Consider the following 26,836-nt stretch of genomic DNA (forward strand, 5'->3'; position numbering starts at 1 on the left):
TCTGGATAATGATCTAATGGATAATTTGTCAGAGATTGATGTGTACTATAAACACAGAGACTGGAATTCTCTCATAATAACATCCTGATTATTAAAGTCTGGTGGTATTTATGACCCCTCCCTCCCAATCGTTTGTAACACCTTCATAGTTGCTCTTTTTCACTTTCTAATGTTGTCCTTTTCCTTTTGGGCATTTTCTTCCACAGTGTTTTTAATACCTTTTAAAGCTAACATGACTTTATTGTATTCCACTCGAAATAAGAACATAACAGCCATACTAGCTCAGAGTAATGGTCCATCTTGCCCAGTCTCCTGTCTTCCAACAGTGGCCAATGCCACATGCCCCAGAGGGAATGAACAGAACAGGTAGTCAAGTGATCCATCCCCTGTCGCCCATTCTCAGCATCTGGCAAACTGAGGCTTAGGGACACTTCAGAGCATTGTTTTGCATCCTTGCCCATCCTTGCTAATTGCCACTAATGGACCTATCCTCACTGACTTGTGCACTAAGTGCACAAATGATGTCAACAAGGGACCTGAGTAGATTATTTTTAGTTAATTGCCTCGGAGGGGATAGCACAGTAGAACAAGAGATTGTTTTTGTGCAGATCTTAGGAAACTGCTGCTGTGGTGGAGTTTTTTATATTTTTCATTTCTTGGTGCTGGAAGGCTTGAGTTTTATTGTATTAAATGGATCGATATAATTTTGAGGAACTTCCTTTGCCACATTATACAAGTTTTAAGGTCATTCAGATTTTATTCCTAAATTATTAAATGACACTCACTCTTTGAAGGTCAGTCAGTGGTCTCTAAATGCCTTAAGACCTACTTTCTCATCCTTTTTACAACTGCCACCAAGGCCTTGAATTGTGACAATCTTCTCTGAGTTGGAGACTCCATCCATGGCATTCCTAAGTGAACCAGAAGGTTCACTGAAGACTAACACAGTGTGCTGTCTACTGCAAGGAATGAAGCCTGGCAGCTAGGCCTGGGTGTCTGATGTAGTAGTATGTAATGCTCACCACAGGCTCATCACATTAACGCCCTTTTAAAATGTTTGAAAATGTAGTTAAATGGAAAGTGTCACATTTCAAAGGGCAATGCTGTGGCAAGCCTGTGATTTGTGCTACATATTTACTAAGAAATTAGTAAAATGATAAAAATACATAAATTTGCCAGCTTTGTGTAGGGCAACTTCTGTCTGGAATGTTTTCTCAGGTTCATAAATGATCTTGTTTAGAAGGGCAAGGTTATTTCTTTTCCCCAAAGAAGTTTCTGTATTCCCCAAAGAAGGTATATTCCTTGTACCCTTTTACTAATTTCATTTGCTAATTACACTCTTCATTTAGGGTTGAGGAGGAACAAATGGCGACGGCTTGTGTTTAAACAATCCACCAGTTAATAATAGCTGTGGTTTCTTTGTTGATTTTGGATGCAATCAAGATTTTAAAAAGAGATTGTTTTGTCAGGAAATATAACTGCCATTGTATACTTACATAAAACACATAATGTTCTGCAAATAGCGTACATAGGAACGCACACACATCAATACATCCAATGCAAGTTCAGCACCTATAGTAAATTGGTACAGAGGATGTGAAAATAGATGGAATATTGTCAGAGAGAGCCTTTGATCTGCATATACTGTGCTGAGCCAACTAACCAGAAATGCTTCAGTTTGATTTGTTTGGAGGCTGGTTATATACAGAATTGCAAGTTGAGTGTAAATGATTTTGGGCATTAGTCTAAATTGGTATTTTATTCCTTTTAAATAAATAAATAAATCCTTTACAGCACAAGTGGTGGAAAATGTAGAGATAGCATAAGAGTTGTGCTTCTGAGTAATCTCTCACTTTGTGAGAGTTGGATAATTTTAGTATTAAAAAGAGTAATAGCAAGATATTTTTACAGTTGATTGTATTCCTGTCTCAGATGTTTGAAAATCGTTTTTCTCAATGATTTTTGGAAATGATCTTGCAAATACTTTTATGGCAAAGTACTTTACTCAAGTGAGAAGTCCAAATAGGAGGCTGAATGAGTGCAGTGAGATTACTCACATGAATAAAGTTACTCATGTACATATTGGTAGTACTGAGCCTTTTGTTAGGAAATATGGCAACTTTGAATAGTACATAGGGTTACCAGGTGTCTGGTTGAAAATAGACTCTGTTAACACTGGTTAGCACCACTGACCGGGCCGTTAAGTCTGTTTGGTGCAGTCCTGGCAGGCTTCCTGTGCGGCTCCGCATGGCTCCTGGAAGTAGCAGGCATGACCCTCTGGTTCCTAGGCATAGGGGCAGCTGGGGGGCTCTGCACACTGCACCTGCCTGCGGTGCATGCACTGCCCCGAGCACTGGCTCTGCGCTCCCATTGGGCAGGAATTGCAACCAGTGGGAGCTGCGAGTATGGAGTCCCCTGGCTACCCCTGCACCTAGGAAGCGTAGGGACATGCTGGCCTCTTCTGGGAGCCATCTGAGGTCAACGCCGCCTGGAGCCCGCACTCTAACCCCTGCCCAAGCCCTGAGCCCCTTCCCGCACTCCGAACCCTTCAGCCCCAGCCCAGAACCCCCTCCTGCACCCCAAACCCATCATCCTTAGCCACACCCCAGAGACTGCAATCTCAGTCGGAGCCCTCACCCCCTCCTGTACCCCAAGCCCCTGCCCCAGCTCAAAACACCCTCCCATATCCCAAACCCCTGCCCCAGTTCTGAGCCCCTTCCTGCACTGTGAACCCCTCAGTCTCAGCCCAGAGCCTGCTCCTACACCCCAAACCCCTGATCCCAAACCTCACCCCATAACTCTCACCCCTAGCTGGAGACCTTATACCCACTTGCATCCTAATCCTCTGCCCCAGCCTGGAGCCCCCTCCTGCTTACTGAAGCCCTCATTTCTGGCTCCACCCTGGAGCCTGTACCCCCAGCCCAGAGCTTGTACTCCCTTCCACACCCCAACCCTCTGCCCCAGCCCGGTTCTCTCACTCCGAATCCTTCGGTCCTATCCCGCAGGCCAGAGTCCCCTCCTGCACCCCAAGCCCCTCATCCCCGGCCCCACCCCACCCCAGAGCCTGCACCCACAGCCAGAGCCCTCCTCCCTCCCCTACCCAGTGAAAATCAGCGAGTGAGCGAGGGTGATGAAGTGGGGGGATGGAGTTAGTGAGGGCGGGGCCTCAGGGAAGGGGCAGGGGTGGGGCAAGGATATTTGGTTTTCTGTAATAAGAAAGTTGGCAACCCAGCAGTGCAAGATGAATGAATCTGTTCCAGCTAGCTAGTTGATTTGGGCTAGGAATTGGGAGAGAATTTACTGTCATTGGTGGGGTACTGGTAGGGATAAATCTGTTCTTGCATCAGTTGTTTGTTTGTTTTCAGTTTCTCTAGATATGCCCAGACATTGTTCGGGCTTGGCGTAAATCACCATGAGCTACACTGTGCAAACCGCACACAGACCAGTATAAGAAGCAAAGTGTATCCCTGGGGCCACATACAAGCAGCAGTGACTGTGCCTCACTAGGTATAGAGATGGACCTTTTTATGAGGCATGTAAGGGGGAAGGCAACTTGCACTTCCCCTCTTGCTCCTGAGTTCCCGCATAACCGCCTGTCAGACTTTTACCCTGTGTAAACAAATACAATTCCATTTGACAAATACTGTATTGAGTTTTCTTTCTCCTTCAAAAAGTTTTAAATGGACTTGAAATTAACATGTCTTGTTTGTTTAACAACTTCAACTTCTGTTTACTAAAACATATTGATTAACTTATTCTTTCAATCAATACAATGCACTTGTCCAAAATTCTTTAGGCCCTTGTATAACGTGTGATGAAAATGTATTTTATAAAATAAATCTGACAAAATGTCATCTTAAGTTCATGAACCAACGAAGCATCGTGGTTTAATGTCAGTATGACTCTGGGGATGTTATTGGTTTGTTAGATAAGTACAGCCATAGATTCTAAATCTGTCTCTGACTGAGTGTGAGGCTACATACAATGCAAGCACAGAAGTGGGTTATACAAGACATGCCACAGTATGAGCCTTCTCAATATCTGAGAGCAGGATTCAAACCCCTGGTCTGGGATGAAATTTTAGCCACTTGCTTGTTCTGTCCCTCAGAGCCGTCCTATAAGTGATTTTCAAAGCAATAGAGTATTTGCTGGTGGTCTGCAAAAAGCTGGCAGGTCTCCTGCATCTATCTTTAGTAGCAGCCACTCCTACATACAGGGAAGAGGAAACAGGAGATACCCTTGAGGGCTGGAGTTGCTGATGGAACAGATAAAAATGACACAATTAATATTGTCCACGTAAGCAGTTACTGCAGTTCTCAGAGGGATGTAGGCACAGGTGGTCTGTGGGACTACAAATGAGGAGAAAAGTGATCTGCAAGATACACTCACTCTAATGGTGATCCATACTATAAAAGTTCAAAGTCTCTGCTCCAGATCATTATGAAGTACCTTAGAATGTTTTTTGCTCAGGTTGATCTACATTAATTTAAATTTTACAGGCACTCAGTGAGTAAGTAGAATACTGACAGCACACATTTTAAATACACTTTGCTGAGTAAAGAAGAAGCATAAAGTTCACTGCAGACATTTTTTTTAGGGTACATGAGCTCTCTTTTCTATACTTTCAGTTTTTATATAAGTGATTGTTTGGGGCAGTATTTTTTCTCACAATGTGAAAGTAACAGTTTAAACCTAACAAAGGCACAGTTAAAGCATTGATTTTTCCTAATTTAAAAAGAGAGAAGAAAATTGGAAGAGAGTCTGTCGCAGTTTAGGAAATGCTTCATATTACAATACATCTGTTAAGATTGTTGAAAATCTTAAAAATTAGTTTTCTTTCCTCTTAAAAATAATCCTTCACATTGTTTTTTTTGAAGTTTGGGAGGAAAGTTTGCTGGGTTGCTGTCTGTGGGTCTGATTCTGCCATTTTTACTCAGAATGAAGACTCAGTAGACCTTCATGTGAAGTAAGGTACATCTGAGCATGAGTAAGCATGTGTAAAAATTGGAACTGCAGAGGACAGCACTCTAGGAGAGCCTAATGAGAAGAACCCTCAGTACAAAGATCACTCAGTATCCTATGGGCTGTGTCAGAATGAAAGGAATGGAGCTGCCCCAGAGACTATTAGGAAATGCAGACATATCCCCAAAACCTCATGGTAAATATTATCAAAGGCAAGCTTCTAAGTCTGGATTCTTAGGTGCCCACTGCACTTAAAGTTGGATTGTTTAGCCTCCTTATCAGCTGAAGCAGAAGGATTCCAAGCCCTGTTCACAGACGAAGCAAAATTCTTCAGATTTTTAAAAGGTTTTAAAGCAAATAGTTAGTTTGCCTATATCACCTCAGAGAACCTTGCCATCAAAAGGCGATGAGGGGTGTTTTTCACTGATTGCTTCTGTTGCTAAGGGAGGGCTCTCAGCATTATACAATGGGGATATAAAGCCCAGAGATATTATTCTGACTTGCCAGCTTTGAGAATTTATTTGAATTTAATAATTCTGGTTGCAGCATCTCTTCCTGAAAAGAGATTTTATTCTAGGTATGTTCTGATACCTGAAAACAGAAATGGGCACATGCCCATCTTAGGTCACAAAAACCTCAATTTTTAATTGGTCAAGAAAAATTTCACATCAGTGCCTTTGGGAAACATGCTTGTCTCTTCTAGAGCAGGGGTTCTCGACCTGCGCCGCTTCCTGCAGCTCCCATTGGCCTGGAGCAGCAAGGGGAGCCACAATCGGTCGAACCTGCGGACACGGCAAGTAAACAGACCTGCCCCGCCTGCCAGGGGCTTTCTCTGAACAAGCAACGGCCCTAGTTTGAGAACCACTGTTCCAGAGGGAGGTGCCTAACTGTGCACCCAACCGCATATGAAAAATGACTGCTGGTTCAACACAGAGTGTGGGAGTAATCACTAGGCCTCCATGCAAGTATACATATCCAAAAAAAAAAAAATAAGATGTATATATTCAGTAAGTAAATGTTGTAGGTAGGGGATGAACTACTTTTATACCTGAAAATAGATTTTCATGTGGAAATGCAGGCATACCCTTAATTTGTGACATTACTCCTCTAATGCTTTTATGAAAGATGAATGAACTGTTAGTGGTAATGAAAGTAATCAGAGGACGGAAGGCATAGATGTAGCAAAACAACACTATTCAAGTAATGTGTGTCAGTGAAGCCTATCAACCTTAATTTAAAGTTGATCAGATTTCTGTGCTGTAGGAAAATAAAAACAAAACCCTAAACCTCAGCCTTCCTGAGATGGTTTGCTACCCACGTCAGTGTTTTTAGAGAATGAGATGGCTAGATCAAGCAAGTGTTCTTCTGACATTGGTGACGTAAAAAATACCTGGGTTTAAAATGTTTCCTGTTTACTTGTATTTTGAACACAGCAGTGTCAGGAAAGTAGATTCTAAAATCCTCTTCAAGGGTGTACTCAAGTATATCTATGGAATGAATTGTTTTGAGGTTCTTGACAAATTGTGGATTTTTTTTTGTTTCAGAAAGTAAATAAGTAATGCATTTTTATCCCCATAGATCTATAAATCTAATCAGATCACAGTTGTCTTATTAAACTGAAGTGGGGATAAGATTACTATGCATCATTAGCATGTTCATTTTCAAATATATGTAATATACGATATATTTGAAACTGTATCTATTAGGATGCATGGTGCAATAACCACCTGTGTGTATAAAATCTGGGAGCTAGATAGCCAGGGGCGGCTCTAGGTATTTTGCAGCCCCAAGCACGGCAGGCAGGCTGCCTTCGGCGGCTTGCCTGCGAGAGGTCCCTGGTCCTGCGGATTTGGCGGCATGCCTGCAGGAGGTCCGCGGAAGCCGTGGGATCAGCAGACCCTCCGCAGGCATACCACCAAAGGTAACCTGCTTGCCACCCTCGTGGTGACCAGCAGAGCGCCCCTTGTGGCTTGCTGCCCTAGGCACGCGCTTGGCGTGCTGATGCCTGAAGCCACCCCTGTAGATAGCTCATCAGATTTGTGCTGGAAAATAGACATTCATATGTAGGTCACCAATTTGAACACAGACCAGATCAGTAATACCAAAAGTTATCATCAGAAGACAACTATTTGGTGGCCATGAGTAACTAAAATGAGTTACCATCATAATCTCATTGATTGTCACCCTTGTTAGCTATCTCAGTCAAGAGTTTAAGGACTGAATGTCTGTAGAGACTCAGCTACTTACCTGCTAAATGTCCTTCCAGGTCAGAGTTCAGGCATGGTAGCAGGGCATTGTGATGAACCTTATAGTTGCTTTCTGTGCTGTAACTTTCTATTGATAAATAGAGGAATTCAGTCTCTAATGTTGTCAAATTGGCACTTCTGAGTGCTCACATTCAGATTTTTTTTAAAATGCATCCTATTTATAACTCATTTTAAGATGAAAGAGGATTTAAAATATATACCTTTAAAAAAAAATCAGTCTTTTTGCAAAGGGTGCTACATTATTTTACTAGTTATAAACAAATACTCCTGGGGGAATTATGCGCCATGGCGCATGTGCAGATTTCATGTCCCCTGCAGATTTCTTCGCTTCCCCACAGAAAAATGGCTTTCTGACAGGGAAGCTGCAAGAGCAGTCACGCATCACTCCCTAGCTGCGCTGGTACATCATTTCAGACACCTGGAGCAGCTGGCAGAGAGGTAAATCACTGAAGGGCTGGGGACACTCCAGCCAGTGGCTCCTACCATGAGCTGGGATCAGCTGCTAGTCCCGGCTGGGCTGGAGGCAGGAGAGAATGGGACTTCCTCTTCCCCTGCAAGGAGTGCCTGGGGCTGTATTAAACCCACCCCCAGAAACCTTCCCCTGCTACAGAAGCTCAGCATCCTCCCCTGCTGCCTGCCCCCATTGCTCCTCAGCTGTGGGGGGAGGGGTCACTGTATGGGGAGCTCCAGTGCATCCAGACCTCCCATACCCAGACACCCCCTGCCAAGCCTCACCCCTTACACCCAGAACCCTTCAGCCCTCTATACCCAAATCCCACCTCAATGAATCTCAACCCCTGCATCAGCAGCCCCCTGCACCCAGATCCCCTGCCTCCAGACTCCAACCCCTGTCCCCAGAGCCCCCCCCACTGAGCTTCCTGTACTGAAACCCACCCCCTGACAAGCCCCACCCCTTGCACCACCCTGAGCCTCCACATCCAGACCCCTATGCCACTGACCGCCAGCTAGCTATACCCAGACCCCTACCCCACCAAGCCCCATTCCTTCAGCACCTAGGCCTCCCTGTTGAGACCCCCAGACTCAGACCCCTCCATTGAGCCCCAACCACCTTCACCTGGAAGTCCGTGTAGTGTCCCATTGCCCCTGCACCTGGAAACCCCCCAATGAGCCTCTGTGTGTCCAAATCCCCCAACACCTAGACCCCAAACTGAGCTGTCTGCGCCCAGATTGTTCCACATGGAATCCTCTCACCCTACACCTGGATCCCCTCACACTGAGCCCCTCCACTCTTGGATCCTGTCTGTTTGAGCCTGTCTGCCCCACCCCTGGTGTGCCTGTCGCAGAGGGGCAGGGCCCCCAGGATGTTTCTGGGACAGGTCCAGGCCTTATGCTGTGTCAGGGTTAGGTGCAGCCTATCCACTGAGTCTGTGTCCCCAGGCTGGGGAGGCTGCAAGGTGATCTCCCACCTTTGTGAAGCCAGTGGCCTATGCTCCCCACTGTCATGCTGGAGCCTCTATATTTATTTCTTGACAAATAAAACTTGCAGATTTTTTAAATATTGTGCACAAATTTTTTAACTGTTTGGTGCAGAATGCCCTTGGGAGTAAAACAAAATAGGGAAATTATTGAATAAAGTAAATGTTACTGCTATGTCAAGAATTGTGTGGTTGAGTTTTTATACGTACAAAAATCAAGAAATCTTACACCTAATGTAACTTGGCCTTCTTATGCATGTGCAATATTTTGTGTTTGTCCTGCACATGCCAAGTTTAATGCCTTTATGAGTATGTTCAGTGTGGCTAATTTTTTTCTTTACACAATAACCATAACTGGATACTAAAAAACAAAACAAAAGTAAAAAAGATAGCTAACTGGACTTTCAAGTGAGACCAAGTAGGTTTGAGAACTAAGCAAGAGGCTATGAGTTTGAAATTATTGAGTTCTAATTTTCGTTCTGGCTCAGTTTCTTTATGGGCTTGTCTATACTAGTAAGACAAAAGGTGTTTTTTTTTCTTTAAATGACAGCTATCATGTTTTAAAATCCATCGCATGTTAACTATTACATTTTAAATACACACCTTTTTATCCTAGAGTAGATTTTTTCCTTTGTGGGATTTCTGCAAATCATCTCACCTCTTGGTGTTTCAGCTGTAAAATGGGAGTAATAATGTGATTCAGTTCCCAGACGTCTTGTTCCAAAGATATATATTAATGTTTGTACAGTGGTTTGGAAATGTAATCTGTAATCTATTATTTTTCTTCAGATTTACCAGGCATAAGAAATATTAACCCAAAGTGGAACTATTTTTAAAAGGTTAAAGCACATTTTAGTGATTGTGCCCTTTGAACCATAAGTATTGTATTCTGTTCATAGATCAGCAGAGCAGTGTAAATAACTCAGGAGAAGTAAAAGTGACTGACAAAATAAGGCATGTTTTTTAAAAGAGTGTGTGTGTGTATGTAAAGCAACTCCATTTAAGAAGTCTCTGTAAAATTGTGCAGCTAAGGGTATGTCTACACTACAGGATTATTCTGATTTTACATAAACCGGTTTTGTAAAACAGATTGTATAAAGTTGAGTGCACACGGCCTCTCTAAGCACATTAATTCGGCGGTGTGCGTCCATGTACCAAGGCTAGCGTCGATTTCCGGAGCGTTGCACTGTGGGTAGCTATCCCGTAGCTATCTCATAGTTCTCGCAGTCTCCCCCGCCCATTGGAATTCTGGGTTGAGATCCCAGTGCCTGATGGGGCAAAAAAACATTGTCGCGGGTGGTTCTGGGTACAGCCTCACCCCTCCCTCAGTGAAAGCAGCAGACAACTGTTTCTCACCTTTTTTCCTGGGTGAACTGTGCAAACGCCATAGCACAGCAAGCATGGACCCTGCTCAGATCAAGAACGCAATTTTGGATGTTGTAAACACCTCGCGCATTCTCGTGCAGTCTGTGCTGAACCAGGACCTGCAAAGCCAGGGGAGGAGGAGGTGGCTACGGCAGCGTGGCGACGAGAGTGATGAGGACATGGACACAGAATTTTCTCAAACCGCGGGCCCCTGTGCTTTGGAGATCCTGCTGGTAATGGGGCAGGTTCTAACCACTGAATGCCAATTTTGGGCCCGGGAAGCAAGTACAGACTGGTGGGACCGCATAGTTTTGCAGATTTGGGATGATTCGCAGTGGCTGCGAAACTTTCGCATGCATAAGGGCACTTTCATGGAACTTTGTGACTTGCTTTCCTCTGCTCTGAAACACCAGAATACCAAGATGAGAGCAGCCCTCACAGTTGAGAACCGAGTGACAATAGCCCTCTGGAAGCTTGTAACGCCAGACAGCTACCGGTCATCGGGAATCAGTTTTGGAGTGGGAAATCTACTGTGGGGGCTGCTGTGATGCAAGTAGCCAAAGCAATCATTAAGCTGCTGCTACGAAAGGTTGTGACTCTGGGAAATGTGCAGGTCATAGTGGATGGCTTTGCTGCAATGGGATCCCTAACTGTGGTGGGGTGATAGATGGAACCCATATCCCTATCTTGGCACCGGAGCACCAGGGCACCCAGTACGTAAACCGCAAGGGGTACTTTTCAGTGGTGCTGCAAGCACTGGTGGATCACAAGGGACGTTTTCACACAACATCACACGTGGGATGGCCAGGAAGGGTTCATGACGCTCGCGTCTTCAGGAACACTACTCTGTTTAACTGCTGCAGCAAGGGAATTACTCCCAGACCAGAAAATAACAGTTGGGGATGTTGAAATGCCTGTAGTTATCCTGGGGACCCAGCCTACCCCTTGATGCCATGGCTCATGAAGCCATACACAGGCAGCCTGGACAGTAGTCAGGAGCTGTTCAACTACAGGCTGAGCAAGTGCAGAATGGTGGTAGAATGTGCATTTGGCCATTTAAAGGCGCGCGCTGGCGCACATTACTGACTCGCTCAGACCTCAGCCAACCAATGTCCCATTTTTATTGCTGCTTGCTGTGTGCTCCACAATCTCTGTGAGAGTAAGGGGGAGACCTTTATGGCGGGGTGGGAGGCTGAGGCAAATCACCTGGCCGCTGATTACATGCAGCCAGACACCAGGGCGATAGAAGAGCACATCAGGAAAAATGGTGCGCATCAGAGAAGCTTTGAAAACGAGTTTCATCACGGGCTAGGGTACAGTTGACTGTTGTGTTGTTTTCCCTTGATGAACCCCCCCACCTTGATTGACTTATTCCCTGTAAGCAATCCACCCTCCCCCTTCGATTACAGCTTGCTTAAGGAAATAAAGTTACTATCGTTTAAAAAATCATGTATTCTTTATTAAAAAGTCATTATAAAAAGAGGAGAGAACTGACAAGGTATCCCGGGTGTGGTTTGCGAGGAGGATAGGAGGGAAGGAAAAGGCCGCTAAAAATATTTCAAAGTAAACGACAGCCTTTTGGTTGGGCTTGTCCACGGGGGTGGAGGGGCGGGTGCACGAAGCCTTCCCCCACACGTTCTTACACATCTGGGTGAGGAAGATATGGAACATGGTGAGGTGGTTACACAGGGGCTGCAGCGGCACTCTGTGACCCTGCTGCTGTTCCTGAAGCTCCACCAGACGTCGGAGGATGTCAGTTTGATCACGCAGCAGCCCCAGTGTTGCATCCCGCCACGCTGATCTTCCTGCCTACACCTCTGATCTTTCTGCCGCCACCTCACTCATCTCGAGCGTCCCACCTCTCCTCACGTTGGTCCGTCTTATCCTCACGTTGGTCCTCCTGTCCTCACGTTCACTGGCATCTTTCCTGTAATTTGATACCACGTCCTTCCACTCATTCAGATGAGCTCTTTCATTGCAGGTCACTTCCATGATTTCCGAGAACATTTTGTCTCGCGTCTTTTTTTTTTCCACTGCCTTATCTGAGATAGCCTTCGGGATGGAGTAGGGAGGCTTGAAAAATTTGCAGCTGCATGAGGGAGGGAAAAAAAGAGAGAGAAGTATTTAAAAAGATACATTTTACAGAACAATGGTTATACTCTTTCACGGTGAACAACACTATTCACCTTACATAGCACATGTGATTTCACTACAAGGTCACATTTTGCATCTTAATATTGAGTGCCTGCGGCTCTGGTGTTAGAGATCTCACAGACGCAGGTCTGGGCAGCAGAATTCAGCTTGCATGCGTCCATGGTAAGCCATTGTCTTTCGGCTTCTGCAGCCTTCATATACACAGTGCCCTCCTTTCCCAAATACCAAGCAAATCCCGTTCAGTGCTGCTTCTTTCCTGTTAACATGCAGCAGCAGAAACCACCACCCCCATCCAATTCTCTGGGATGATCGCTTTACCCCTCCCCTCACCGTGGCTGGAGGTATTGTGCGAAGTTCACTGCTAAACACCCCCTTTCCCCCCACACCGCATGGCTGGTAGCAGGGAAGATCCCTGCTATCCAAACGCGAAAAAGCTCAGCGCCATTCCCCCCTCCCCTCCCCTGCTTGGCTACCTGCAAGGAAGGATTTCTTTTAAGGCACAGGCAAACAGCCAGTAGGAATGGCCATCTCTGTCCCCTTAATTAAATTCCTGAATTTCAACCAGGTTACCATGAAACGATATCACTCTCCTGAGGATAACACAGCGAGATAAAAGAACGGATGTTGCTTGAATGCCAGCAATCACCGGGACCATACGCAGCTAGGCTTTGTCATGCAATGATACTAGATTACTTGCTACATGCATGGTGGTCAAGTGTCTACCATTGGAGAACGGAATAAGGCTGCCTGCCCAGAAACCTTCTGCAAAGGCTTTTGGAGTACCTCCAGGAGAGCTTCATGGAGATGTCCTGGAGGATTTCCGCTCCATCCCCAGACATGTTAACAGACTTTTCCAGTTAACTGTACTGGCCGCGAATGCATCCCAAGTCCTCAGGCAAATCAATCATTAAAAAACTTGCTTTTAAACCATGTTTATATTTACAAAGGTACACTCACCAGAGGTCGCTTCCATGGCTTCATTGTCTGGTGCTACTGGCTTGGGAGGGCTGGGGAGAGGTAATTCCGTCAGGGTGAGAAAAAGCTCCTGGCTGTTGGGGAAAATGGAGTGCTGTGTGCTCTCTGCAAGCTCGTCTCCTCTTCCTCCTCCTCATCTTTCCCATCTGCAGAATCCTCAGCCATGGCTGAGATTACCCCCACCTCGAAATCCACGGACAGGGGTGGGGTGGTGTGGCGGACCCCCTAGAATTGCATGCAGCTCAGCGTAGAAGCGCATGTTTTCGGCCCTGCCCGGACCTTCCGTTTTGCTTCGCTTTGGTTTTCTGGTAGGGCTTGTCTGAGCTCCTTAACTTTCACATGGCACTTGTACTGAGTCCCTGTGTGGCCTTTCTCCATCATGGCCTTGGAAATTTTTCAAATGTTTTTTTCATTTCGTCTTTTGGAACGGAGTTCTGTTAGCACGGAATCCTCTCCCCATACAGCGATCAGATCCAGTACCTCCCGTGCGGTCCATGCTGGAGCTCTTTTTTTATTCTCAGGAGACTTGCATTGTTACCTGTGCTGATGAGCTCTGCGTGGTCACCTGTGCTGGTGAGCTCTCCACGCTGGCCAAACAGGAAATGAAATTCCAAAGTTTGCGGGGCTTTTCCTGTCTACCTGGCCAGTGTATCCGAGTTCAGATTGCTTTCCAGAGCAGTCACAGTGGTGCACTGTGGGATACCGCCCGGAGGCCAATACCGTCGATTTGCGGCCACATTAACCCTTATCTGACATGGCAATACCGATTTCAGCGCTACTTCTCTCATCGGGGAGGAGTACAGAAACCGGTTTAAAGAGCCTTTTATATCGATATAAAGGGCCTCATTGTGTGGATGGGTGCAGGGATAAATCGGTTTAACGCTACTAAATTCGATTTAAACGCATAGTGTAGACCAGGCCTAAGTATGCCAGAGTCAGGGCATGCCAAAGAGAGAGTTGAATGTGATACCATTACTTCACCCCTTTCTGTGAGTGTTTTATGAACTATTCTTTAATTATATGATCATGTATTTTTCACAGTATCCGTGTTTTCCTACGTCCAGGTATCTATCTGTTCATCCTAATTACAACAAACTACTTTGGTTGTACCAGATGCATCCATGAAAGTCATTTTTGTACAATTGAACAGTGAATGAGGCAATGCCCTGTCCCATGTGAGATACATAATGAATTTGGTAAAGGCTTCTGATCACCGCCCCCCCCCCCCCCACACACACACACGCACCTTGTTCAGTGTGTACCTTACTCCATGAGACAAGAGTTCCTGTGAAATTCTGCCTCATTGAACTTGTACTTCAAATTATTAAAGTCTTCATGTGCTGGGCATATCAGCTTTTCAGCATTTTGGATTATTAAAGATAGGACATCTGAATGAGGTAAGTTCCTACTGCACACATCTTGGAATATTTTATAAAGACATCTCTAATTCAGTGAACATGCACACCACAGACTATCTTCTCTCCAACTGCTCATTTAAAAAGCGCTGAAAAAGCAGATAATTTGCAATGTATATGCATTAAGTAGTAGTACCAAAAACACTCAACCTGGGCAAATCAAAACCAATTTTGGAATACTCTAACGCACATTTATCTTATTTATGTATGCTCTCCCACCCAAAGCATCTGTGCTCTTTCTTAACATTTGTGGATTTATCTTCACAACACCCTTGTCGATTAGGTACTGTCCCCTTTTCACAGAGTACTTGCATGACTTACTGAGGGTCATGCAGAGCTGGGAATTGAATTTAGATTTCCTGAATTCTAGACCTTAACCACAAGACTGCTCTTTTCCCCTTTGTTCTATCTGAGGACTGTTTCCCTCATAAATTTTAACTTTCCACTCCTAGTCATAAAGAAGAGGATGCATAAATAGAAACCTTATTAATAATAATAGTTATTATTTTATTTGATAGTGCGCTATTTTATTATAATGTTTGTTTTATTGCATGCCAATGTAGATTTCTATTTATTTCTGAATTGTTTTCTTAATACTGAATGCAAGTGACCCCTGGAGACAAGGTGAATTGCCATATTTTCCCATTCCATCTACAAAGGAAATTGAGTCAAACTCATCGATATTCACCCTGTAGATTCCAAGTACCCAAGCTGCTGGCATTGCTTAAAAAGAAAGCATGCCCTGTTATATCAAAGAGTGAATGTAGAATGATGATCCCATCACCGTCTAATTTATCATGGCCACTGTATGAGTGAGCTGTAGAGTTTCTCACCCTGGGTAATGAATAGAAAGAACAAATTAAGAAGTCTGGGGAGGTGGAATGAAACAGTATCTATGATAATATGAAACAAATATTTTAGAGGAATTATTCACCTTGTTTTATTTTTGCCATAATGCTGTAGTCCTTAATCCCAGATGTGAAGACAAGGACATGAAGCAAACGAAACACAGTGGTTCTGCAGTAGCCTGGGGAACTAGAGTCCTGAGGTTGCATCTGAACTCGGGTCAGCTGCATCTTTGCTGCCAAGAAGGAGGCCTTGTTTTACTCCCAAGTGATACTAATCTAACTGGGGAAAAAACATAGCTTTCAATAAATGCACCAAATTGATTTCATTTTATTTTTTTTTGACAAGCACTAGAAAATTAGATTAGTGGTTGTTTTTGTTAACTGGCTTCAACAGACTTGCATTCTTTGAGTACAAATATACCCGTCTCCAAACATAAGACTATGATATGTGCATGTAGGAGCAAATATCAACATCAGAACATGTTTGGTATTGAATTACTCTGAGGTTATAGATTTTTTCCAGCTGTTACCTCAGTCAACTAGCAGAAAAATTGTTATATGTGAAACTGTTTGGAGATCTACTAAAGCAAGAGGAGTCAAAATACTAGTGATCAGGAGTAGGGTTGGGAAGGAAGTTTTACAAGATCAATAACATCAAGCAGGAAGAAAATAAATTTGAGTCAAGATACTATGCAGTATATCGCAGTAAAAGCGCAAGAGAGACAGACACACACACACACAGGAAGAAAGACACATGGAAGAAGTTTTTAAAATAGGGTATTGGTGACATAATTTTTAAAAAATAATTTAATATTTGATTCTTACTTCTTTTTTCCAGGCAAAAGCTCCTTCTCCATAATGAAAATGTCCCTGTTATCATGAATACATATTTTAGTCAGAAGATTCTTCTCAAAGATCACGCAGAAGTGAAAGATAGGACACGTTGTCCAGAGAAGTTGCATATTAGAAGGAATGTTATATCTTTGGCACAAATATTCAGATTAAATGACCTCAGAGACAGTCTGCCCCAGGAATCTGCAGTTAATCAGGTAAGGTTCATTTTGTTTGAAGTTTAGCACTTTGTAATAATTTGGTGACTAGATACTTGGAAATTATAACATAAATATTGAAATACTGAGGTGCTCTCTTGCCCTCCTATTTGGCCAAAACTGAGTAATATGATGTGCTGTTTGTTTTAATAATATTTTACAAGTAGAGACTTTTGACCAGCCAAATGCTGAACTGCTGTGAGATTATTTTGTTGTGGCTCACTACTGCGCTGAATAATATTGGTGACATTACGACAGCTTCGGATTTTATTCTTTGGAGCTCAGTACCCAGTCTTATTTTAAATAATTACTATTTTCTTAATAAACTTGGATGTTTCCTTTCTATACTCCCATCTTTGAGCCTTCTTCCCCTTCCTCTTGTGTCCTTTCTTTAAAACAGCAACAATTGCCTTTAATAGAAATAAGGTCAAGATTTTAAAAATGTCTAGTGGTTGTGGGTACCTCAACTGTGGATGCCCAACTTAAGACACTTTTAAAAGGCCTGGCTGATAGTGAATGTCTAGCACTTTCTGAAAATCAGACCCCTTTAAAGTATTTTGTTGGACAACCAAAAATGGAGGCACCAAAAATAACTTGTCGCTTTTGAAAATCTTGGCCAGAGTTTCAGATGACTCCCTTGCAAAGCTTTCACCATTCCCATCATATCTGATCCCTCTTCTTAGGCCTGGGAATGAAAACGTTAGATATATCAAATCAAAGCCTAAGCTGACTTCACATTTTTAACCTATTTCCACTATAGATGTGCCAAAACCAGAATAATTTACTCGCACTCCTACACTTTGGAGGGTTTGGAAAAAATGGGGCCTGTATCCAAACCATCCTTGGTTTTGGTTTTGCAATACCAAACCCAACAAACAAACTTATAAAAAACCAAAAACACTTTCTTTGAAATGTCAACTAAAAAGCTCACTGTTTCAACCTTGTTTACATGGGATATTTTTGTATCAGCATAGCTTCTCTGCAGAGCTGCAAATATCTTTATACACTGATGCAGTGCATCTGTAGTGGAGTTTGTATTGGTTGCAAGTACTTTGATTTAGCTACATCAGTGCAGAAATTCAGAATCAGCAAGGACTCAGCCAAGTCTACACTATGCAGCTTTTAGTGACAGGGCTGTATCACTACAGCCGTGTGGCTAAAAGGCACACCGTGTAGCCACTGTTTGTCGGCTCTCCTGTCGACAAAATACTTCCACCCCCAAGGAGTGGCGTTTTTTTAACACCTCTGAAAGACAAAAGTTTTGTCCTTCAGTTGCCAGTGTAGACATAGCCTAAGTGGCTGTGAGCCATTTCTAGTAACAAGCGCCCTTTGAATTGCACTGTGTTCTTGGAGACCATCCTGGTCGTACTGATGTCAATGGGAGTTTGGCATTAATTTGAATGGTATCAGGACAAATCCATTCATGCTAGCGAGTGACAGCTAGTAGGGATTAATTTTATGTAGTGTTTTTCTGAAAATGGGGTTTAAATTAAGGATGGCAGAGGGGAGATTGAGGGAAACAACAATTTTGCTATAAGAAAATGCAGGTGTTTAAAATGGGATGAATGTGGTTACTGATATGGGATGAAGCAGCAGACAGCATGGTTTTTTATTCCAAAATAAACTTACTTTTTTCAGATGTAGTGAAAGAATGGAAATAGATAGGGAAATAAATTAGGGTTCCTGTTTTCCTCATCAGTAATCTGGTTCCTTTAACTCTGTAGTTCATCAATTTGAGAGCTGAATTATTGCTTCATAAAACTATGCACCCTTATATTTTTCTCTCAGTTTAGAAATTGTAGAGTCAATTTTGAAGGCTAATGCTACAATTTAGAAGCAAGTAATAATTAGAACTACCAAGAATTAAGTAAAACATAAAATGGTGATAAATACTAATGCCAATTCTTTCTTCCCTCTACTGTGACCCTTGTCTCACATGAACAGAATTTGTTTAATCCAAGGCAATAGTTATACACAGGAGATCACTGTGTGCTGACCTGTAGGGTTTCTTGTGCATTTATTTAAAATCTTAGATTAAAGCTGGCCATGTGTGGAAATTACAGTTTATATATACTAAATACTTTGCAAATTATCTTGTAGTGCTTTTTGATAGTGAATCTTGTTGAATTTTACTTTGTGTCACTACGTGGTTTCATAGTCCATAAAGTAATTTAGTTTATGCCTTTGTTTTTACCAGGTTGCTTGTACCAATGTGATTACACCAAAGACTGTACAGACTAACAGCAACCCTGAGTCAAAACTACATTCCTTTGCACTCAGTGTCCCAAATGACTCTCTCCTAGAAGTGGTGGAAAGCCAGGGAGCAGTGGGGTGGAAGGAAGTGCAGGTACAAGTGGTTGTCCAAAGGGCGTATTATCTGCCTTCAAGAGAGGGTTTCAGATGTCAGCTTCAAGGAAATAACCCAATTCGTTATGCAACGCCAATCTTAAATTCGGATCTGCCAAATGTTAGGTGAGTAATAAAACACTTGCAAACTGGTCTGGTGGGGTTATAATATTAGGGAAACAAAAGAGAGAGGGGAAGTTGGGTCTGGCATTGTGATGCCCTTAGCTAACACTGGCTAAATATATTAAGCAAGACCTAGTGTTCTAGTTGTAATAATATTACACCTCCTTAATAGGCACAGGTGCAGAGCACCACTGATGTTACCTGAGGGAAGGGATGACCTGACCTCTTGCCTAAGATTCCTTTGCTGCACCAAGAACTACTGGCAGAAAGTTGAAAAAATGAGTGACTGGATGGTAATTTAAAATAGGTGATGATTATGTCCATGTCTTATATTATTACATGAGTTGCACTGTACGGCTACTAATTCTGTTACCTAATAGTTACCTAACTATTTCAATCTTTAAAGCACTTGAGAAATAATTAATTGATCCTCTTATAACACCCTTATGAAACAGGAAAGAAAAATTAGCTTTATTTTAGAGGTGGAGAAACTGAGGGCTTGTCTAAAATGAGGATTTTACACTGATGTAGCTGCACCAGTGCAACCCTCTGGTGAAGTCTGGCCCTATTGAAGTCAGTAGCAAAGCTTCCATTGACTTCAATGGGACCAGCATTTCACCCTTAATACACTAGTGTGAAAAATTATTTGTACTGCACAGTTACATCAGGATCCGTGCAAAAATCTCCAGTGTACACAAGGCCTGCAACATCTAGAGGCTTAGACCAGCATTTTCAGTTTCTTCTGTTTCTTCCTTTGTCTCTTGCAAATGGAATGTTGTTAGTGTCTGCAGTGTAGGAGAGTCACAATGGGATCTCACCTTTCCAGTGCAGAAGATGTGCCAGATGCAATTCCCTCTTGATGCCAACAATGCTGACTACTGCTGCAACTTTTCGTTCTCATTGTTTTGACTCTAAAAGTGCAAAGCAGAATTGGAAAAGAATGAAATAAAATGAGTGTGTGTGATTATGACCACCATGATTTTTATTAAATCCCACTTTTGGGGGGGTTTATATCTTAGCACTTTCAAATCATATTGAGTTGAAACTTTATACAGCAAATACATTAAATTTTGTTCTCCTTCTAAAAACTTTATTAAGGTTATGTTAAGGTTGCAGGCATGTATCAGAGTTTTGAGTGTATATGCCTTTCAAGACCTCAGGAAGTCCCTGCAGAATTTTGGAGCTGTATAAGTGTGTCGCTGTACATGGATAAGTGCCTCAGACCCCCTGGGAAGCCGAAGGAGGCTCATGAGGGACCCTTCAGGCCTTAGGGCCTTCACTGAGGATACTTCCAATCACACCCCTGTAGGCGATAGAAGGCTTGTGAGCACCCCACTAGCCTCAAAAACTTATAGAAATTCTTCAACTCTCATTTCTCTGTAAGCCTTATGATGCTCTATAGAAGCCAGTCGATCCCTAATCTTTCTCAACAACCCTTAAGAGGCTTATTTTTTCCCACAGAACTAAAACTGTATCATCAGCCACTCAACAAACCTCAACAGGGTCATGAGTATTCCAGTGTTCTAAGGGCTCATCCATATGCTCAAGTTTCACAGGTTTAACTGAAGTCAGTTTAAAAACTGTGTTAAATGAATGCACTTTGTGCCCACTAGTACAGAAAAATGATAGAAAAATTCTGTATTGGCAAAAAAACAACCTGCCTATATTTCTTTCTTCGTAGATTTTAAAGAAGGGGCTGAAATTGGGCTTCTGGTGGAAAACTATTTGCAATTTTAACTATGGAGTGGCTATTATCCCTCCATAATTTAGCTCGATTATGGTCTAAAATCCTAACTCCGTCACCTCCTTTTCAGTTTCAGTGTTTAAACAAACAAACAAAAAATTGCATCCATGAACACAATTCCAGATAGTCTTTGGTCTACAACCTTCACAGGAGTGGGGTGAAACCACACACAAATCTCAGATTGTATTTTTACCTCAAACTTGAAATAAAAATAGATCCTTTTGACTTTGGACATTAAACCCCTCAGTTCAGAACTGGATGAATGGCTATACAAGCAGAGAACATAGGGTTCTGGGTTTCTAAATACTCCCTACAGCTTTAGCTAAGCTGTCTCGTATACAGTAGTTAAACTAAGCCTTTGATAATGCCTTATTATTTTTGAAAGCATTTCAGCTGAGAAGTGATCCTGACCTGTATCAGCCATAAGAAACTTCCTTCTACATCAGAAACTTTCAGGCTCATCATCTTAAAAGTGACCTGGTTGCATCACTTCCTCACCAAGCTAATGAGCTCCTTCATTTCTTGTCACAAGTTACCACCCCCTAAACCAGCTACCAATTCTTTACCTAAAACGTTTGTCATGGAAACAAGATGTATAGCTTATGAGAGAATATGAGTGACCAGAAATCTTTAATTTGTATACAAAAATTTGAACTAAGTATCAGGGCAGCGCTACAGTTTATTGATTTAAGCTGTTTCTGACAGATTGTTTTACAGTTTTCTTATTGTTATAGCATCTAAATGTCACTGCAAGAGAGAAACACTTTTTTAAAAAAGGCAGTAAAATGAAAAGAAGCAGAAAATAAAATATGGAGCAAGGAGATGTTAATCCTGGTTGTCTGCCTGGTTGTGCTGGATTTGCATCTGGAATATAGTGTTTAGTTCTGGGCACCTAAATTCTACAAAAATATTTATAAATTGTGGAGGATTTTGGAATTTTCTCTAAAGAAAAGTTTCAAAAACTGTTGCTAGTGTAATGTAAATGGATGAAGTACTAAAAACTGTAATACCTACCTTTATATAACTACTGCATAGGTACTTATATAATTTGTACCTACAGTAAAGTGCAATCCTGTACTGGTAGGCAAATGGACTAGATGACCTAATAGGTCTTTTGCATCTCTAACATCTATCAATCTATGAAATATGGGGTTCTGGGCATTTTCCAGGACACTTAAAAACCACTATATTTGCCATTCCCTCCAGGAATGCACTGCTCTTGAACATGTACTATACATGCTTAGCGAGCAGGTAAAGGAAGAAATGTGCCTTGCCATGATTCTTTTTCTTTCCCATTATTGTCTGGCATGCATATTGCTGCTGTTTTCCTCTCTTGGTGAAAGAGTAGCTTTTACAAATCATGTAAAGTTGATTCTCAGTGAAATTGCTTTTGCTTAGAGGCATCTATCTGGAGAATTATGGGGTGGTTTGCCTGAATGGATTCAGCCCATCCCTAGAAGAAAGTGTGGAGCACAGGTGTAAGCCAAAAACTTTTCCATCTAACATTACTCTTTTCAACTCTTTAATTCTTTTGGAGAGAGCCTAAATGGTAAGAGAATACAAAAAAACAGAAAAAAAAAAAGGACAGACAGACACCCTTTGTGTTAAGGAGTCTTCTGCTGATGAGATGCCTGATTTGCTGAGTCAGCCTTGTATTTTGTGTTTGTGGTATCAAGCGGTGTATAATTTGGATTTTGTTCTTGCCAGTATGATCTTGTGAGTGGGCTACTTGAGTTCAGGAAAATGTAGTTGGTCAGTTTTATTCTTAAAAGACAGGAATTATATGTAGTAGTTAGTGTAACCAGTACTCAAAGTTTTAAAGGTTACTAGATAATTACCCAATCCAAGAGCTCAAAAGATTTGGGGTTGGAAAAAGGATGTGGCCTATTGATGAGAAGCTTAGTAACTTTTTAAAAGAGAACAGTGCTAGTTATGGCTGTGTATCCACATTTTAAAATCTTTGTGTGTGAATATAGGAATTTTCCATTCGCTTCTTTTGGGATATGTCCTGACCTACTTCCCACCTGAATGTTAAAATTCTAGCTTACAGTAACATTCTATTCTGAGAATGTATACAATTTTTTTAAAAAAAGTTTGTAACCCCTTTTTTCCTTTCAGTAATGAATAGTCCTTTTATTCTCTCTCTCTGTTTTGTATTTTCTAGTCACCTTTTTCTTGTCAGGGCCTTGAGAAGCAGCCAGGGTTGACTCCACCATGCAAGCAGAACCTCAGAGAAGCAAATAATTAGCGAACGCCAAGTGTTTGTGTGTATAAGTAGGGGAATGGGGGTAATCTACATTTCCATTTTGACTAGGGCAGCAAAAGAACTACAGCCATATCTGCTGGGATTGTTTGTTTCCTAGCAGGTTGTTGTGAGTTTCTACACAGTGTATGCCTACGTAATGCCAGGTAGAAAGGATCTAGTGACGTGCGCCAGTCCTCTGAAACTGATTTGTAAACTCTATCAGGATCATCTTTCTTCTTTCCCTTCTTCCCTCTTGCGGTCTTAGGACATTCTCATTCCAATTTGTCTTAGTGCAAACACAGTTGCATTATGGATCAAATGCTACAGTTAACATTTCTAGCATCTCTGGTGGTGTTTAGGTAAGTCATAGTGTCTAACTTAAGGGAAATCTCATCTTGAGGTGTAAAAGGCCTTTTTTAAATTAGTATGTTTTTAATGTGAAGAAGATCTGAGATGGAAAGGAGAGTCATTTAAAGATCCATGCTCACAGATGTTAGCATCTGTCAAAACGTTTTCTTTTGTGGCTGACTTTATTCTGTTTACAGCATTCCAGTCATTTTTTTCAACAAAACATTTCTCAACAGTGTGTTCTAAAATGTATGATGGATTTTTAATTGCATTGGATTTCTGGGGTACAATTTTTCAAGTGGGAAGTAAACAGGAAATAGGTAACTGAAGGCTCTTCACTGCAATTCATAAACTAGAACATTTTCCCTGATTTCCTCTTTTCAGCTGCTTTTTGTGAGCATAGATATGTGCTTTTAATATTCTTGTAAAGTTGTCTAATTGCTACTTGGAAGGCTTTTAATAGTTCCCTAAGCAGTTTGAGAAAACATATCCACTGCAGTTCAAGGACTAATAACTCGCTTCTGCTTTTCTTTCTTTCTCTGAGTAGAGTTATGTCTATAGTACAAGTATTACAGTTGCAGTGCTGCATCTACACCACTGTATGCTGTAATGCAGATCCTTCCTACATCAACGGGTGGGGTTTTCTGTCAGTGTAATTAAATCCCCTCTCTGAGAGGCGGTAGCTAGGTTGACGGAAGAATATTTCCACCAACCTAGCCATGTCTATGCTGGGGATTAGGTTGACCTAACTATGGTGCTCAGGGCATTTGAAATCCTGAGCAACGTAGTTGGGTTGATTTGAATTTTTAAGTGTAAACCAGGCCTTTGTGTCCTTCACAGTAGGATTGTTCACTCCTCCCCCACCCTTCTTTGCACCTTCTACAAGGAAAGCATTGCCCTGATCACAGCAACTGACTGACCAATGGGGATTTGAAATAGAGAAGAAAGAGACCGTTTGCTTTTTGAGAGTCCAGCTTTGGCATCTCACTGTCTGGCTGAGACATTAAATTATAATACATTTCATGCTATCAATTCCCTGTACATCCCTCCCCAAACTCACTCCTGAAAAGCTGCCTTCCAGGTGCTGATTATAAAGTTTGATCGATTGAACTTCAGCTCCTTCCAGTGCTACTTCCTCACAACAGTCTGGCATGATCTGTACTAGGAAATTAACTTGGCATAACTGTTGCTCAGAGGTGTGAAAAATCCGCACCCTAAGCATCACAGTTAAACCAACCTAATTGCCTAGTGTAGACAGCACTAAGTCAATGGGAGAATTCTCCTGTCAACCTAGCTACTGCCTCTTGGGGAAGTGGAGTACCCATTCTGACACGAGAACCCCTCCCATCGGTACAGGTAGTGTCTTCACTGAAGCAGTGCAACTGCAGTGGTGTAGCTGTGCTGCTCTAGTGGTTTATGTGTAGACATTGTTAATTTTACATTACAGTTTATTTTTCAATGCTAAACACAGAATCTTATTTCTATGTTAGGTAAACAGTGAGGTGGAGGGTAAAAGAGGTATTATCTAATAAATGTGTTGCACGAGGACAAAAACTTTGCCATTCTTTTTAAATCCACCACTGGGTATAACAACTAATAAAATGATGGAATGATTTGTTAAGAAGTTGTTTTTGTGTCTGTATTGTGTCAGAACTGTAGCAGACTAGCTGGTATACAAGAAAAGTCCCGCGCGGGTGGTGGTCAGTAAAAAGCACACGTGTAAAGGGTACTGATCCTTCTGGCAAGGAAATTATCAGAAATGACAATTACTAGCTGTCCAACTGTGTGTGGGGAGGGGGGCAGGAGGGTGATGGGTATGTATGTGGGTGGGGAGGGGCTGATGGAGCCTTTGGTCACTCACTAGTTCTTCAGAAGAATCACGCTCCATCTCAGCGTGTTCAGATTTAAAATTTTTATTAAACCTAATGTTAAAAAATAATTAGGTTGGGAAAAGAGTGTCTCTACATCTGGGTCTAGTGTTTAGATTATACACAAATACAAAGTTAGTTTTTAAAAGTCATATGATACATACAGTACATAATCAGCAATAATCCAAATTTAGGTGAATAGATTTAACAATACAGTTTAAATATTAGAATCCGAATACTCGGATACATCACTCATGAAAAGTTGTAAGGAGATTTGGTTGTAGAAAGCAAAATATATCAATGAATGGAGATTGTCCCTCAGTAATTGAGAATTAGGTTGATTGTCCATTTAGAAAATACAATCAATGAGGAAAGTATTTGTTACTTTCCTGACTGCGCTTCTCATTGGCATCCAGCTCATCCCTGCTGGTATTGCCAATGTCCAGTGATGTGTTCTATGTAGATGTCTCTCGACCACCTGGTGGCCTCCAGCACCATGAGTTGCTGCATCAGCCAAGTGTAGCATTGACCGATTCCATATTCTCTCAGCACTCACTCATTACTGGGGTCCCATGTGCCTAAGATTCCGATGATCAGTGCACATGTCTGGACCTTAGCTCTCAAGGAACAGTGCATGTGTCTTGACCTTAGCTCTCAAGGTTTCAGCCAGAGGGGCATATTTCTCTACCTTTCAAGCTCGGACATCGTGGAAGGCCGGAGTCCTGTTCTCAAATGGTGCTGTGATGTCCACCATGATGATCATCTTCCAGTCCACATTGGTGGTGATGATGTCTGGTCGCAGATGGCTGTCGGTTCCGGGGATGGTGGAGTTTAAGGCCACCTTCCCCACGGGTGGGGGGATGGCTCTGGCCAGGCAATCTTGGATGGCGTGTTGCAGATGCCAATGGGGCTTTCAGCTACACAGGACATAAGGTAGTGTCTCATTGGTATAGCTGCACTTCCTGCATCGCTTGTCCCAATTCCCATGGTGGACGGCTCCGTTCAGTGGGATGCAGTTGAGCTGGGCCCTGTAGATGAACCTCCAGTTGGCAAATCAGGGGAAGCTGCCCCCGGGGCGGAATTGTTTACTGGCGTCCCACTTGCACGTCACCCTGAATGCCTGGCCTTAGTCCGGCTTTTCATACAGTGGTGGCAGCCCTATAAGTACCCAGATAGAAAGTAGCTCCCTCTGAAGATTAATACTTTGTTCAAGAAACAGTAGAATTCCTACTAATCTGTGGTTTTCCCATTATTATATACATGCATTTTTGCTAGCTTACTCACTGTTTCTCATGGAACTACCATTATGCACAATTCTGTATTCACCACCACCTACATTGTGATCACTCCTTTCTTCATCCTCTCCCCCTCCCCCACTGAAACTCATACAACACTCAGGCTGTGGCTACACTGGCAGTTTTGCAGCGCTGGTAGTTACAGCTGTACTCGTACAGCTGTGTACGGCCGGCGCTGCAGTGTGTCCACACTTGCACCAGTTGCAGCGCTGTTGTGAGTGGTGCATTGTGGGCAGCTATCCCACAGAGCACCTGGTCCCATTTTGGCATTGTGGGAAGGGGATGGAAGGGTGCGGGTCATTCTGCTTCGTGTTCCAACGACCCCTGCTGCCAGGGAATTGGACCCCCCGCCTAAGAGGGCACCTTTTTATTATTATTTTTTTTTAAACTTACCCC

The 26,836-nt window shown here is 42.6% G+C and overlaps 1 protein-coding gene across 3 annotated transcripts in view; it reads left to right on the forward strand.

Moving 5' to 3' along the window:
- SPIDR (scaffold protein involved in DNA repair) overlaps nt 1-26,836 on the forward strand; it is a 373,383-nt gene that overhangs the window by 256,586 nt on the left and 89,961 nt on the right. For all 3 annotated transcript variants that reach the window (XR_012655349.1, XM_075063011.1, XM_032800081.2), the window contains 2 exons: nt 16,261-16,471; nt 18,669-18,943. Coding sequence is in view for 2 of the 3 variants with exons in the window: in XM_075063011.1 (XP_074919112.1) it covers nt 16,261-16,471; nt 18,669-18,943 (486 nt within the window). In the remaining variant the exon portion in view is untranslated. The remainder of the gene's footprint in view (nt 1-16,260; nt 16,472-18,668; nt 18,944-26,836) is intronic.

Source organism: Chelonoidis abingdonii, chromosome 2, assembly GCF_003597395.2.
Source record: "Chelonoidis abingdonii isolate Lonesome George chromosome 2, CheloAbing_2.0, whole genome shotgun sequence".
Taxonomy (NCBI): Eukaryota; Metazoa; Chordata; order Testudines; family Testudinidae; genus Chelonoidis; species Chelonoidis abingdonii.